This window comes from Rhinatrema bivittatum, chromosome 10 (genome assembly GCF_901001135.1).
Source record: "Rhinatrema bivittatum chromosome 10, aRhiBiv1.1, whole genome shotgun sequence".
Taxonomy (NCBI): domain Eukaryota; kingdom Metazoa; phylum Chordata; class Amphibia; order Gymnophiona; family Rhinatrematidae; genus Rhinatrema; species Rhinatrema bivittatum.
In genome coordinates, this window is record NC_042624.1 from 60,024,092 (window position 1) to 60,039,350 (window position 15,259).

Here is a 15,259-nt window from a genome sequence, read left to right on the forward strand (position 1 = left end):
CTTCCTTTGTATTTAGAAGAATTTCATCTCCAATACCATACCTTTCCCTTAATTGGGCCAGAGTCTGCTGAACAACAAATCTAAATCTGATGCTTTTACTTCTGATAGAGGCATGGGGCCCCCACACCACTTCCTGTTCTGGGCCTTGTTGGTGGGAAGGAGAAGCCATGCTGCCACTGCAAAGTGCTTCCATTAACTGATGCCACATCTTGCTGGGTCAGAGGAAGGGGGGGGGGGGGGGGGGAAGAGCAACCGAGCCAGCGGGAGACTGGGAAGTGTGGTATCCTGCCAGGGGAGGATGGCAGCACGCTGGCCTGTGCTTTGACACACAGATTGAGAAACACTGTTCTAATGATCATTAGTGCCTCTGTGGGTAGTAACCCAGACATTAGGGATTCTGTCTTCATTTGGGAGTACCAGATTTAGGATTGCTCTTCTCCTCTTAGATTTCATCACCATTTGTTTGAGCAGAGTCCCTTGAAGGGCATTCATATTCTCTCTACTTAGATTCTGCAGATTACACATCTGGCAAATTTAAAATCTTCAACCAACACCACCTCTACCTTCCTTCCCACCTTTTGGATGTCTTCAGCCAGATCTCTGTCCAGTTCCTCTGAGTCCTGTAGACCACTCTAGTGTAAATGAAAGTAGCATCACCTCTCAGCTCACAGTGCTTCTTTCTTTCCCCATGTCCCCTTGCATTTCAGTTGCTTGGATGATATTTCTGACACAGAGCTGCCCCTTCTCCCTTTCTGTCCTTCCTCGACAGATTATAGTCCAGTAAGACCATACCCCATTCATGAGACTGACTGAACCATGTCTCAGTAATAGACATGGTATTCAAGTGTCTCCACCATTAGGTCCTGCACATCTGGCATTTTATTTCCCACACTCCAAGTCTTTGTGCTATTAGCTCTCCAGCTGTTCCTCCTAAGCAAGATTTACACACACATTACTTTCTTCATGGTCTCTCTGCAAAACTTGTGTACCGTGATGTACATATTTGTGCTTTAGATTTGCTTGTGTGTACAAGAAACTAAAGCTTCCTTTAGGCTTTGTCTTTTTTTGCCTCGTGTACCTTTTACTATATGCTTTGTCCCTGAGCTTTAGCCCTCTTAGGGGACCGATTTTCATCCAGGTCGACTCCCATAGAAACAGAATGAGAGAAAAGCCTTCATGACTCGGGCCTTTGGCATTCATTTTCTTTCCCCTCTTTCCGCAGCAATGGAGGATGAAAGGGCCACCGCTACTTGTGGAAACAGCACACATGGAAATCCCCCCTGATGCTGTACAAGACATATGCCTGCACAGTTTGCCTCTGCTGGAGCAAGGCACCATGGTTGGGGTATTTGTGGAGAACATAATTTCACCCAGCCAATTCTATATCAATTTGTATGGCCAGGACACATCAGTGGTATTGCAGAATATGATGATTGAGATGAGGTGAGTATGCACAATATTTTACCATGTCAGTTGCAATCAGTGTGTGTGTGTGTATATGGGTGCACGCTGACACATCTGTACGGACAAATGCATGCGTGTGTTAGTGTAATGCAGTCTGTATGGTGGTAAGTGTGTTCATGACCCTCGTCTTGTTGGATTTGTACTCTTACACATTTTCTCATTTTCTTTATAGCATAGCTTTTTAAAGGATTGAGTGGAAAGGGAGGCCTTAGAGCAGCTTTGATAACTTTCCCTCTCTATCCTCCCCTCCCTTCTCGAGTGAGGTGACCAACCATTGTGATTTCTTGCAGGCGCTGCTATTCCAATGCATGCGTTTCTGAGCGTTATGTTATACCACGTGGCTGGATCCGGCCTGGCCAACTATGCTGTTTGAAGTCTTCTCAGGATGTTTGGTGGTACAGAGTCATTGTACATCAGGTGCTTAATGAAGAGGAGGTGACTGTGTATTATCCTGATTTTGGGAATATGGCGACTGTAAAGATGTCCTGGCTAAGGTTCCTTAAGTAAGTGGAACGGTAGCTGGCATTCTGAAATATTTTTATCATCAATGACAAGTTGCTGAACAGTCCTTAGCAGTGGTGGAGTGACTGTGCATGTCTGTGTTCTAGGATAGATTAGCTGAATTTGCTAACTTGTCAATTTATTTGCATACTGACAGCATCATTTAAGAACTTGTCTGAGAAGTGCATACTTATTAGTGTGTTAATCAAGTTCACCTTCGTCTGATTGTCTTAGAGCAGGGGTCCCCCAAAACTGTGGCTGAAGGGCTGGTTGTGGCCCTTGGCTGAATTTCATTTGGCCCCTGGCAGTAATGGCAGTAGGAGCTTGATCTGGCCATCAGTGGCAACAGCAATAATCAGCTCAGGTACTTGAAGTTCGAACTGTCCGATGACAGCGTGTCAGAGCGGAGAGAGCTAGACATGCCAGTGCAAGGCAACCACTGATTGGCTGCATTATGCATAGCTGGCATTAGTGCTGCTTGCGCAGGTGGAGCCACTTAGGCTGAAGACAGGGAGAGAGCCTGCAGCACAGTCAGTTTTTCAGCCTCTGCGGAGGGTGGTGTAGGCCATGGGGAAGAAGGCACTGGCAGTATTGAGCTGTGGATTCTGCAGGGCTGCCATGGTAAACCAGATAAAGATAGTGGTTTCTTGAGCTGCCATCTCTTTAGAGATGTAAGGAAAAGGGCATCTTCCCTGTACGTGCCAGGATCAGTGCAGACTGCTGGGTTATGCCTCCCTTCCAGCAGATGGAGTCAGAGAAAAGCTGAAAGGCACCTCCCATATAACCTGGTGTGCCACCTGCGATCCCTCAGTATTTCTCGGACTCCAGCAGATTGAGAGAGCATAACCTGCAGTCCTGATCACCTCTAAATTGGAAGGGTTCTTCTTACAGGTTTGGTTTACACTCCAGGGAGAATCCTCTGATTAGATCAATTCTTAGGATTAAAAAAAAATTTTTTTGATTAAATAGAATAATTAAGAAGGACACAGACAGGCAAGGCAGGGTATTGCCCTACAGCCATTTACCGGAGAAAGATTTTGTCCCCTAACCCGGTGAGCTATAAGGGGGAGGATTCACCGGTCACTCTTCCCCCTCCTGCAGAGAAGTAGTATCCCTCTGAGGCAGAGCTTTTCCAGAGAAGTGTATAATTCCTCTGATGGTCCAGTGTCCTGGTGGCTCAGGGAGGTTGGTCCCCTGAGTTTGGAGGTATTAAAGTTAGTAAAAAAAAAAAAAAAGAATTAAGACTTTTTTTTTTAGATAGACAGGGTTTTTATCCCTGTTATTTCAATACGAACCTATTGTGGCCCCCGCCTGTCTTGAGCTCCTGGGCCTCCGGAAGGGGTGGCTTGTCACCCGATTGATTTCACGTGCTTTTACCATGTTGCGGGGGAGCCGTTTGCACTGCGTGCAGAGAGCCGGGGTACCGGCTCTCCCGCGAAAGCCTCTGCTCCCGATGTATCCCCTGGGGCAAGGGGCCTTCGCAGTGGCCGATTTTGGGCAGAGGATCAGCCCTGCCGCGCCCGAGGGGACACCGAAGCGAGCAGCCTGCTCGGAGGCAGAGGCCCGGCACGCTACCGATCGGCACGTGGGCGGCGGCCATCTTGCCTCCTTCAGAACCCAATGTAGATTCAGTAGGGGAGGGAGAGGAGCTTCCTCCTCTTTCCCCGCCGGCACTCTGTCCTCAAAGACCGCATGATCTTCAACAGGACTCGGGCCCACCCCCACTTCTATCGACGAGGGGGCCCTTAAAGAAACGTCACCCGTTTTTCTTCTCAATTTGTATTGCTTCTACATAAGGCTTATGTAGAAGCTGAAGCTGACTGGGAAAGCCGGTCTCCTGCCCAAGCTAAGTATTTTAAGGCCTCAGCGGACCAGGAGAGACCTGGACCGAGGGCCCTTAGCTCAGTCCAGGGGGATGGACCTTCCCCCCCCCCCCCCCCCCCCGTCTCACCTGTGGAACCCATGACTCAGGACCCCCCCACTCATGATGTGGGCAGTGCCGATCTGGTGGAGGGGGATGATCCGCAGATACTCAGTTTGTTCCGCAAGGAGGAGCTGGACCCGCTGATTTCCCATGTGCTTCAGGAACTTGAGATCCCAGTTTCACAAGCGGTACCTGATGCTTCGCCGGAAGACTGTGTTATCGGGGCTTTGCGCTCCGCCGCAAATGTTTCCTTTCCATCCAAAGCTTTTCCAGCTCGTGTCACGGGAATGGGATACCCCTGAAGCCACCTTGCGAGTCAGCAGAGCTATGGAAAAGCTTTATCCACTCCCTAATGAGTCCTTTGATCTTCTTAAGATCCCTAAAGTGGATTCGGCAGTCACGGCCATTGCCAAGCATACTACCATTCCTGTGACAGGGGGCACAGCACTCAAGGACCTCCAGGATAGAAGCGGGAAGTTTTGCTTAAGCGGATCTTTGAAGTATCAGCGTTGGGAGTGCGGGCAGCGGTTTGCAGCAGCATGATGCAGAGGGCTACCCTCCGCTGGGTCCAACAAATGCTTACTGCCCAGGACCTTCCTCCAGAGGAAGCTGAGCAGGCGAACCGCACTCTGCTCCCTGCGAGTGTTCCCGATAGGAATCTGGGTGGCACCAATGTTGATCCTGATTTACCTAGAAGATGGGGAAATTCCTCCAGGGCTGGAACCATATCAAACCATGTTGCGGTTCTTTCATAGAAACTAACTGCTGGCCCTGATTTCCCAGACTTTGAAACAGTTGGGTGTTTCTTGTTCGGATGCTATGTCAGAGCTGAGGAAGAATCCCATTTTGGTTTACCTAAAGTGTCTTGTTTTTTCCAGGTGATGGCTGCCATTCAGGAATTAATTGATCTGGAATGGGATGCCCCAGAGGAAAACTTTAAAGGGGGGTTGGACATTGGAAGGCCTATACTCCCTAGATCCGCCTGTGAGAGAGGGTTTGCATTTTTCCCAAAGTAGATGCTCTGGTATGTGCCGTGTCTAAGCAGGTGACTATCCCCATAGAGGGAGGAGCGTCCTTGAAGGATGTACAAGATAGAAGGATTGAGGCTATTCTTAAGCAAGCCTTTGAGTCAGTGGTGATGAATTTAGACTGCCTCCTGTTGCGCCCTAGTGGTGAGAGCTTGTCTGCTCCTCTTTCAGGAGGTTGAGTCTGGAGGGAATTCTAGAGCAGTTATGGAGCCCTCTGCTGCCTTTTTAGTGGACGCAGGCTGTGGTTTGGTCCATACCTCGGCCAGAGGAGTGGCTTCGGTGATTGCGGGAAATTGGTTGGCTGTTGCACCATCCAAAGTCAATCTTATGAAGATGCCCCTTAAAAGCTCGCTCTTGTTTGGGAGTGAGTTGGAGAAACTGGCCATTAAGTGGGGTGAGTCTCTGGTGCCTCAGTTACTGGAGGATAAACAGTTACAGCATCCCTTTTGGCTTGAGGGGTCGTTTCTGGGGTTCCAGGTGTTTTCATCCCTACAGAGGGACAACCTTTCAGTGGACTGGCCTTTCGGTAAGTCTCAGTCCTTGCGTCCCTGGCAGCCAAAGAGAGGAGCAGGCTCAGGTGGTCGACTTTCTCGAGTTTTGCAATGAATGTTTGCCGACTCACGTTCCGGAACAGGGGGACGTGTCTCTTTCTTTTTTATTGGAGATGAGTCAAGATCATGTCGCACCAGTGGGTCCTGGAGGTGATATGCGAAGGGTATGCACTGGTATTTCACAGTATTCCTCAGGACCCTGTCCCCTTGCCAGTCCCCACAGAAGAAGCAGGCAGTGAAGTTCACGCTTGAAAGGCTCCTCAGACTGAAGGCTGTGGTTCTGGTGCTCACGTCTCAAAGTGTGGGTCGATATTCCATTTATTTTGTTGTGCCCAAGAAGGGAGGGCTCCTTTCATCCTATCTTGGATATCAAGAGGCTCAACCGTCACTTGAAGTGACTCATTTTCGAATGGAAACTTTATGCTCTGTAATAATGGCGGTGCAGTGGGGGGAATTTCTGACTTCCTTGGATCTGTCGGAGACTTACCTTCATATTACCATCTGATTGGAACACCAACGCTTTCTACGCTTTGCTGTGTTGGTGTACCATTATCAGTTTTGGGTGCTGCCTTTTGGCCTAGGCACCGCTTCCAGAACATTTTCCAAGATTATTTATTTCAAGTTTTTATATACCAGTATTCGTTTTCACATCATATCGGTTTACACAGAACAGTTTAACAAAGTGAAGAGATACATAGAACCAGTAGAGTTAACATAAGGGCAGGAAGATTAAGATAGGTAACAGCATTAAATATAATTCAAACAGGGTTGTAGAGTTTACAATTTTTGCAGGAAGTGGTAAGGTTGAATTATTTACAAATGTTGTGGTGATAGCAGCAGCCTTGCAAAATTAATGAATTCTGGTGCACCCATATTTGGACAACTGGCTGAATCGAGCCAAGTCTCAAGAAGAGAGCTGCCTGGTGTCACACAAGGTGATCTCCTTATTGCAGGAGCTCGGTTGGGTGGTGAATCTGACCAAGAGAAATCTTCAACCATCCCAGTCTTGGAGTATCTGGGTATCTGGTTCGACACGGGACAGGACAGAGTTTTCCTACTGGAAGTTCAGATCCAGAGTTTTATATGTCAGGTGCGTCAGTTGATGAACACCATATGTCCGATGGTGTGGGCCTACCAACAGGTACTCGAATTGATGGCAGCTACCCTGAAAGTGGTGCCATGGGCAAGGGCGGATATGCGTCCTCTTCAGCGCTCTCTGCTATAACGTTGGAACCCGCAGTCTCAGGATTATGCGGTTTGGCTCCACTTGCTAATGAAAATCTACTCTTGGTTGCGGGAGGATCATCTGAGAAAGGGAGTTCCCTTGTCCTTTCCAGCCTGGTTGAAACGACAGATACGAGTCTCCACAATTGGGGGGCTCACTGTCTGGAGTTATCGGCCCAGGGGCGCTGGAATACCGAAGGGTCCCACTGGAACATCAATCCCCTGGAGGCCCGGGCAGTATGGCTGGCATGCTTGCAGTTCAGCCACAGGCTGCAGAATCGAATGGTTCGCATGATATCAAACAATGCAACAATGGTGGCCTATATCATTCGCCAGGGAGGAACCAAGAGCCAGCAAGTGTCACAGGAAATAGACCAGCTGATGGAATGGGCGGAAGGTCATCTGCAGATGATCTTGGCCTCTCACATTGCAGGAAAAGACAACATAAGAGTGGACTTTCTCAGCAGGGAGATTCTGGACCCAGGAGCCCCCCAATTGTGGAGACTCGTATCTGTCGTTTCAACCAGGCTGGAAAGGACAAGGGAACTCCCTTTCTCAGATAATCCTCCCGCAACCAAGAGTAGATTTTCATTAGCAAGTGGAGCCAAACCGCATAATCCTGAGACTGCGGGTTCCAACGTGATAGCAGAGAGCGCTGAAGAGGACCAGGAGAGTAGGTGTTGTCAGCCGAGGCATTTCAGTTTATTGTGGATCACTGGGGCTTTCCATTCCTAGACCTATTGGAGAATTCTTGAAATGCAAAGGTTCCTTTCTTCTATGGTTGCAGGAGAGATCCATGGTCCCTGGGAATAGACGTTCTCGTACAGGTCTGGCCAGATAATAGATTGCTTTATGCCTTTCCTCTGTGGTCATTGCCAGGCAGGATAATTCACAAGATCGAAGGCCACAGGGGGCTAGTACTCCTGGTGGCACCGGGACTGGCCAGATATTTGTGGTATGTGGATTTGTGACGAGGCTTTATGAAAGCACGAAGCACCTATGAGGTGCACCAGAGACTGCAAGAGCAAGGCGACTAGCGGATACAAAAGAAGCAAAAAAACTCACCAACTGAGGAGGACCCGATGGGACTGGAGAGAGAGCCAGCACAGGATGGAAAAAAGATATGCGAAGAGAAAACTCACTTTTTCCAAAAAAAAAAAAAAAAAGCACGAGTTCCACCTCTGCAAGAAGACAGCTCTGCGAAAAAGGACTGAAGAGAGACCTCATGTGGACGCAGGGATAGTGGAATGCTAGACATGCTCAGTGTGCCAGCCAAAGTTTCTAGAAACTTTGACAGACATTTTCTGTGCTGGGCTCCATCTGATGATGTCACCCATATGTAAGGGCTAACATCCTGCTGTTCTAGGAGAATACCTGTTTCAGGTAAGCAACTTTTGCTTTCTCTGCTTTAGGCAAAATAGTAATACCCACATTGGAAGAAAATGTCCCCCCTCCCAACAAGCTATATAAGCACCAGAGGCCTTGCTAACAAGGAATACATCTTGTAGAACATGTCTTGCCACCTTTCTGGACCTGAATGGCTTGATTAACCTCTAAGATTGATCTGTTTATCCAGAAATTGCTGGGACTCCTTATTCAATGTGGGAATATTGACCTCCGCCAAATAACTGTCCATACTATCTTCTCAAATGGAGTTAACTATAGAATTGCCAATTCGATCTCTGACCTTGTTACTATCAAACACCGAAGACCCATCCCCCAGTCTGTCCTTAATTTTAATGATTAATTTTGAATGACCTTAGATCTAAGCCTCCAGGCCAGCAAACTGCTTGCCTCGTTCCCATACTGAAATATGTTTAAGTTGAAAACTATGGGTAATTTCCCAAGGAAATTACCCATAGTGAGGAAAGCTTGACTGTGAGCCTCAAGCTTGACTAAAAGCTTAGTAGTGGGGCTTACCTTCTCCACTCACAAATACAGATAAAGCTGCTTACCCCTCTTTTTTTTCTTTTTTTTATTTGCAGCACAAGAGATCCACCCCTGTATAACTGTCTTAAGGCAATCCCATTGAACTACCGGAGACATAGCGCCAAAATCATTAAAGCTCATGTACGCTAAAATTGCAGACTTTATCTGCTGGAAAATTGATTTATCATGAAATAAATGTATTCACTCTTTAAAAGTGCTTGCCCGTATTAAGGGTGCATTAAGCAGAGGTCCCACCAAATCTGAGCATGGTCTGACCAGGTAATGCGGTTTATTTCAGCCGCTCTGGCTCTGGCATCTAAAGCCCTGTCAATCAGATGGAAGTCTATTTGAGTGTAAAATTATGGGGCTTGGAAAACAAGACATTACTATCCCTAGGGTGTAAGACATACCAACGGTCCACTAAACCCCCACCTATGCATTAAATCCCTAGAATGACACATGTAAATCCTAGATGCAGTTCCTGCCCTATTAGAATTATTTGTTGATGGACTGGCGTGATGTTAAATTCCTCCCCAACTATGATGGCCCATCTACATTATCCATTGATATTGTATTTAATACATCAAAAAATTTACCTTGACTAACATTAGGGCTATATGTATATATATTTAAAGGGGTATATACCTCTGAAGTTATTTCTGTCTTTAGTAAAATAAACTGTCCATCTACATCTCTGCATACTGACTGCACATTAACATCTCTGAATATTAATATCCGTACTCTCCTCCATATTTATTTCAAAGTGAACTAGATCAAAAAATACAAAGGGCTATAGCCTTGAATGAAGTCCTTCATTTTTCTTCCTTAAACGGATCTCCTGAATCAAGACAATCCCAGCCTTTAACCATTGTGCATCTTGAAATAACATCTGTCTCTTAAAGGGAGAATGTAGGTCCTTAGCTATAGCTGAACTTAGGTCTTGTTAACATTCATGGATATAAGCCTAACTCCACATCTCTCCCCAACACATAAACCAGCTCCAATAAAGGACCCACCCCACACCAGGACCATCCACCTCCAAAAAAGCCATGCAACAGACATAACCAACCCCATAAATCTTCCCCAAATCCTCCATGAACTCATCTTGGGTCTGATTCTGTGCAACCTCGGCAGCCAAATATTTCTGGGCCTAGTGAATGGAAGACCTCCAGAAATCAGTGGTTGCAAAAGGAGGTGGTATTTGTGGCTGTGACTCTGTAGATCCTTTGTATTGAGTCATTGTCGCAGTATAGTGCTAGGTGGTACTGTACTGCCGAAGAGTGCCATCTTACATTAGATGTTAAGCTGAGGTCTTGTGGAAGATGGAGATGTAAAGGAGTAGATAAACTGCCTGCATTTTGACAAGACGTCTTGTGTAGTCTTTACCCATAGGGGTTTGCAGGACTAATCAAAGCAAAATTATATAGGTAGATATTTTTGCTTTAATTATTGCCTATGGAGAAGGCAGGCACAAATCTGTGTGAGTATTTTGATGTGGGTACTCTTCAAAGCAAATTTACATAGGTAGGTTTGATTATTCAGTACCTACCCGCATAAGCACCTCCCCTCAACCCAGGCATTCCTAATTAAAAAGTGTCCGCCGTTGATGTGCATGGGTACTTTAAGCCACATATTTAGGGGAGATAATTTAAGCCTTTTCTGTGGCTAAGATGCTATTTTCCTGCATAAATGATGCTTTTTGATTATTGCCCTCTTGAAGTGTGATGAGCAGGATACTAATCCTGTTGTACAGGCTTGGTGCCAACACTGGCTATTACTTTCTGACCTGACAAAGTGCTTCCTGTAGAAGTATGCTCTCGTATCTATACTCTTTTTTTTTTTTTTTTTATAGGAGCTGCTACGCAAAACTTGCTGCACAGGCTATTCCCTCTGCTTTGGCATGGGTGCGCCCTATTGAGGTATGTGTACACTATATGCATATTTTTGGTCTGTTTAACACTGCAGGAGCAGGCAAGCTCTGTAATGATTTGCTGAGGATGATTAGTGCCTTTTCTGGAGAGATTAAAAAGGGGTGAGTGGAGGAATTGTAGTCCCCTAATATTTACAAGTGAATGAAAAATCTGGATAGCTAATGTAGGGCTTGACAAATTCCAGGTTGCCGTGGCACCTGGGATTTTTGTGCCCTAAACGTTTTGCTGCCTCCTGAACAGCTCTTCTCTTCTAGTCAGGCACTTGAGTATGGGAGCTTGGGCATTGTGCAACTCACTTGCTGAGAGCAGGGTTCAGCAACCTTGCTGCAAATAAGGTATGGGGAAGGGGTGACTAAGTTAGTGTGTTTTTGAATGCTAACTTCTGTTTTGTGGCTGGCTGTTATAATATAATATTTTATTTATATATATATATATATATATATATATATATAAAATTAGCATATGAAGGGAGATAGATGTATAGATACACACACCAGGCTTGTTAGACTTCACTACCAGAATAAAATATTTTCCCTGTACGTACCAGGATCAGACCAGACTGCTGGGTTATGCCTCCCCTCCAGCAGATGGAGTCAGAGAAAAGCTAAAAAGCACCCCTAGATATACTGGTGTGCCACCTGCGATCTCTCAGTATTTCTCTGACTCCAGCAGATTGAGAGGCAGAACCTGCGGTCCTGATTCTATTCTAATTATCCCTTGTTTGTACAGGTTTGATTGCCTTGTAGGGCTTTTGACTAGACCAAATTTCTTCCTTATTTACTTAAAAAAAAAAAAAAAAAAAAAAAAGGAATTTTTGGTTCTTCTGATTTGTACAGCTTGCTTGTGGAGCTGACTGAGTGGGGGTTTTCCCGAGGGCAGGCTTGGCAGGGCAGTACCCGGAGTGTCTATATCCTCAGTGGGCTGGTCCCTCTTCCCAATACTTTTCCAGGGATGTTGTTTTCCCCTGAAGGGGGCTTGTAAAAATTTGTCATTCAGCCATTGATGATTAACAGGGCTTGTGCAGGGTTTTTTATTGCGTTTTAAAGTTAAAAAAAATATATATATTTTATAGAGCATAGCCTTTGTTTAGCCCCAGCCTGCCCGAATCGGCCCCGGGGCTCCGGAGGGGGTGGTTTTTATCACTCGGTCAGACACAGGACTGCCTTGCTATTTTTTTCACGCACTTTTTGTGTTGGGCCTGCCTTTGCTATGCCGGGGGCTGCAGACTGTACAGCCTGCGGGGAGTCGGGTGCTCGGCTCTCTCGGGAGGGTCTCTGCTCCCGGTGTATCCCCGGGGGGCGAGGGACCCTCTCGACGGCCAATGAGTACCCATGGCTTCCCTCTCTCGCGGCTGCGTGAGCTGCGAAGAAGTTTGTCAGCTTGGGGGCAGAAGATGGCCCCGCCCCCACGGGACGAGGGAGCGGCGACCATTTTGGCCGCACCGAGCTTAGACACGTCTGAGAAAGAGGTTGACCCACCCGATTTAAGTCCTCAACATTTTTCCGATTTTGGTGCCGATTTGGACCCTCCCTCCCCCCTCTCAGCTCCGGGGGGGCTCTTAAAGCGGCCACATCCGTTTTCTTCGAAATTTATTCTATTGATGCACAAAGCCTATTTAGAGGCTGAAGCTGATTTGGAGGACTCTCCTGCCCTCTCTCCTAAGCGTCCCAGGCTCGGGCTGGATCAGGGGTCTGAATTTTCTGAGGCTGCGGGTCCCTCACATGACTCTGGTGCCCCAGATATGGGTGACGATGGGGACACTGGTGTTCAGGTGGAAGGGGATGATCCCCAGATACTTTGTTCAGTAAAGATGAACTAGACCCCTTGATTCCACATGTGCTTATACAGACTCACACATGAAGCTTACAGAGACTCACTACATGTCCCCATGCCAAAACCTCTCAACATATATCATTTAGAGACCGAGCTTTCTCTACAGCAAGATCATCTCTATGGAACTCCATTCCTCCGGAACTCCGTCAAGAACCGTGCCTTCCAACATTCAGAAAAAGGCTTAAGACGTGGTTATTCAAACAAGCATTTCCAGACCCTATTTGAATAGTATATTAACAGCAATCACAATCAGACATTTTTATAATACTGTAAATAATGGCTCTTACTGTTAAATTCCTTTAGACTTTCCTCCACCCAGTTTTAGCATCCTGTTTTATTGTAACTTCAGAGTTTTTTCAATACACTTGTTACAGTTCTGTTCAGTTATTTATTTTACATCCCCTTGTTTAATGTAAACCAGCATGATGTGATACTAATCTTGAATGCCGGTATAGAAAAACGCTAAATAAATAAAATAAAATGTGCTGCGGGAACTGGAAATTCCAGCTCCGCAGCCTGAATTGGATTCCGCTCCTGGGAATTCTGTGTTAGCGGGACTGAAGGGCCCACCGCAAACTTTTCCTTTCCACCCTAAGTTGTTTCAGATTGGTTTCCCGAGAATGGGATTTTCCAGAGCCTTCCTTACGTGTAGCAGGGCTATGGAGAAGGTATATCCCTTACCGGGTGATTCTCTAAACCTCCTGAAGCTTCCCAAGGTAGATTTGGCGGTCATGGCTGTCATTAAATATACTACCATTCCTGTGACTGGTGGAACGGTGCTTAAGGACCTTCAGGATCGGAAGCTGGAGGTTTTGTTGAAGCGCATCTTTGAGGTTTCTGTGCTCGGCGTCTGAGCTGCGGTCTGAAGCAGTCTCATGCAGAGGGCCACTCTCCGTTGGATTCAACAGATGCTTACAGCCCAGGAGCTTCCTCCAGAGGAGGCTGAACAGGCTAACCGCATGGAATCGGCGGTCGCCTACACAGACTCCCTTTATGATCTTTTACATACTTCGGCACGCACAATGTCATCGGCGGTTTCTGCGAGGTGGCTTTTGTGGCTCCGTAATTGGTTGGCAGATGCCTCCTCCAAGTACCGGCTGGGTTCCTTTCCCTTCAAGGGAAAATTGCTTTTTGGGGAGGAACTGGAACAGCTTATTAAGGATTTGGGGAACAACAAAGTGTATAAGCTTCCCGAGGACAAGCCTAGGCAGTTTCACACTTCCGGCACCTTTAGAGGGCGGTTTCGGGGTCAGCGTCATTTTAGGACAGGCAGAGGGGCTTCCTTCGCGCAGAGACAATCGGCATCTCAGTCGCAAGCGTGGACCCATTCCTTTCGAGGCAGAAGACCTCAACGTTCGGGAGCCTCTCATAGTTTCACTCCCAACAAAACTTCACAATGAAGGGGCGCCAGCCCATTCTTCCGTTCCACAAATTGGAGGGAAGTTGTCCCTTTTTTGGGAGGAATGGGTCAAGATCACATCGGACCAGTGGGTTCTCGATATTATAAGTCATGGTTACGCTTTGGATTTTGCTTGGCCGCTCTGCGATTTATTTCTGGTATTGCCGTGCAGTCCCCCGGACAAGCAACAGGTTATTGCGCAGACACACTCTTGGTTGCGAGTGCTGGGAGCCGTGGTTCCAGTCCCGTCGGCCGAACGCAGGATCGGGCGTTATTCGATTTACTTTATGGTTCCGAAGAAGGAAGGCACATTTTGTCCGATTCTGGACCTGAAACGGGTCAATCGAGCCTTGCGGGTTCCACGCTTTCGGATGGAAACGTTGCGGTCCGTCATAGCGGCCGTCCACAAGGGCGTGTTTTTGGCCTCTTTGGACCTAACGGAGGCTTATCTGCACATAGGCGTTCAAGCGCACCACCAAGGTTCCTCCGGTTCATGGTTCTAGGACAGCATTACCAGTTTTGCGCCCTACCTTTTTTTTGGGTTAGCGACGGCTCCCAGGGTATTCACCAAGGTGATGGTGGTGATTGCTGCTTCCCTGCGGCACCAAGGTATTTTAGTTCATCCTTACCTGGACGATTAGCTGATCCGGGCAAAGTCGGAAGCCCTTTGCAGGATAGCGGTGCAGTCGGTGTTGGACAGACTGCAATCATTGGGATGGATAGTCAACTTCGACAAAAGCCATCTAACGCCGTCCCAGAACCTGGAGTTTTTGGGAGCCCTCTTCGACACTCGGGCGGGCAAGATGTCCATCCTTTGGCGGGACAGGAACAACTTAATGTTTCACGTGCGGCGTCTTCTGGCTCTCCCTTTGCCCACGGCGTGGGATTATTTACAGGTTATTGCGCATATGGCTTCTACACTGGCATTGGTCCCATGGGCTTTTGCTCATATGCGACCTTTACAAAGGGCACTGCTTTCCCGTTGGGACCACAAGTCCGAGGATTACCAGCTGCAATTACCGCTATTGGAGCCGGCCAGGACCAGTCTCTATTGGTGGTTGGTACCGGCACGTCTTCTTCAAGGGGTGGACTTGGAACCTCCACCTTGGATCATCGTTACGACGGATGCCAGTCTGACTAGTTGGGGAGCAGTCTGCCAGTCCAGGGCGACACAGGGGCGTTGGACGCCTCATCAGGCCAAATGGTCGATCAATCGACTGGAAACCAGAGCGGTTCGCATGGCCCTCCATCACTTTCTTCCCTTGATTCATAATCGGGCAGTGCGGGTTTTGTCCGACAACGGTGGCATGCATCAATCGTCAAGGAGGTACAAGAAGTTGCCCGGTGGCTTCCGAGGCAGACTTGTTGATGGCCTGGGCGGAACGTCATCTAAGCTGTCTCTCGGCTTCCCACATCGCAGGAGTGGACAATGTCCAGGCGGATTTTCTCAGTCGGCAGAGACTGGCTCCAGGAGA

At 47.5% G+C, this 15,259-nt stretch overlaps 1 protein-coding gene across 6 annotated transcripts in view; it reads left to right on the forward strand.

Annotated features, from left to right (window-relative positions):
• TDRD5 (tudor domain containing 5) overlaps positions 1-15,259 on the forward strand; it is a 139,265-nt gene that overhangs the window by 61,037 nt on the left and 62,969 nt on the right. For 5 of the 6 annotated variants that reach the window (XM_029618463.1, XM_029618461.1, XM_029618465.1 and 2 more), the window contains exons 9-11: positions 1,223-1,443; positions 1,755-1,967; positions 10,474-10,540. In XM_029618463.1, the coding sequence (XP_029474323.1) occupies positions 1,223-1,443; positions 1,755-1,967; positions 10,474-10,540 (501 nt within the window). The remainder of the gene's footprint in view (positions 1-1,222; positions 1,444-1,754; positions 1,968-10,473; positions 10,541-15,259) is intronic. The other variant, XM_029618466.1, reaches the window with a different exon arrangement.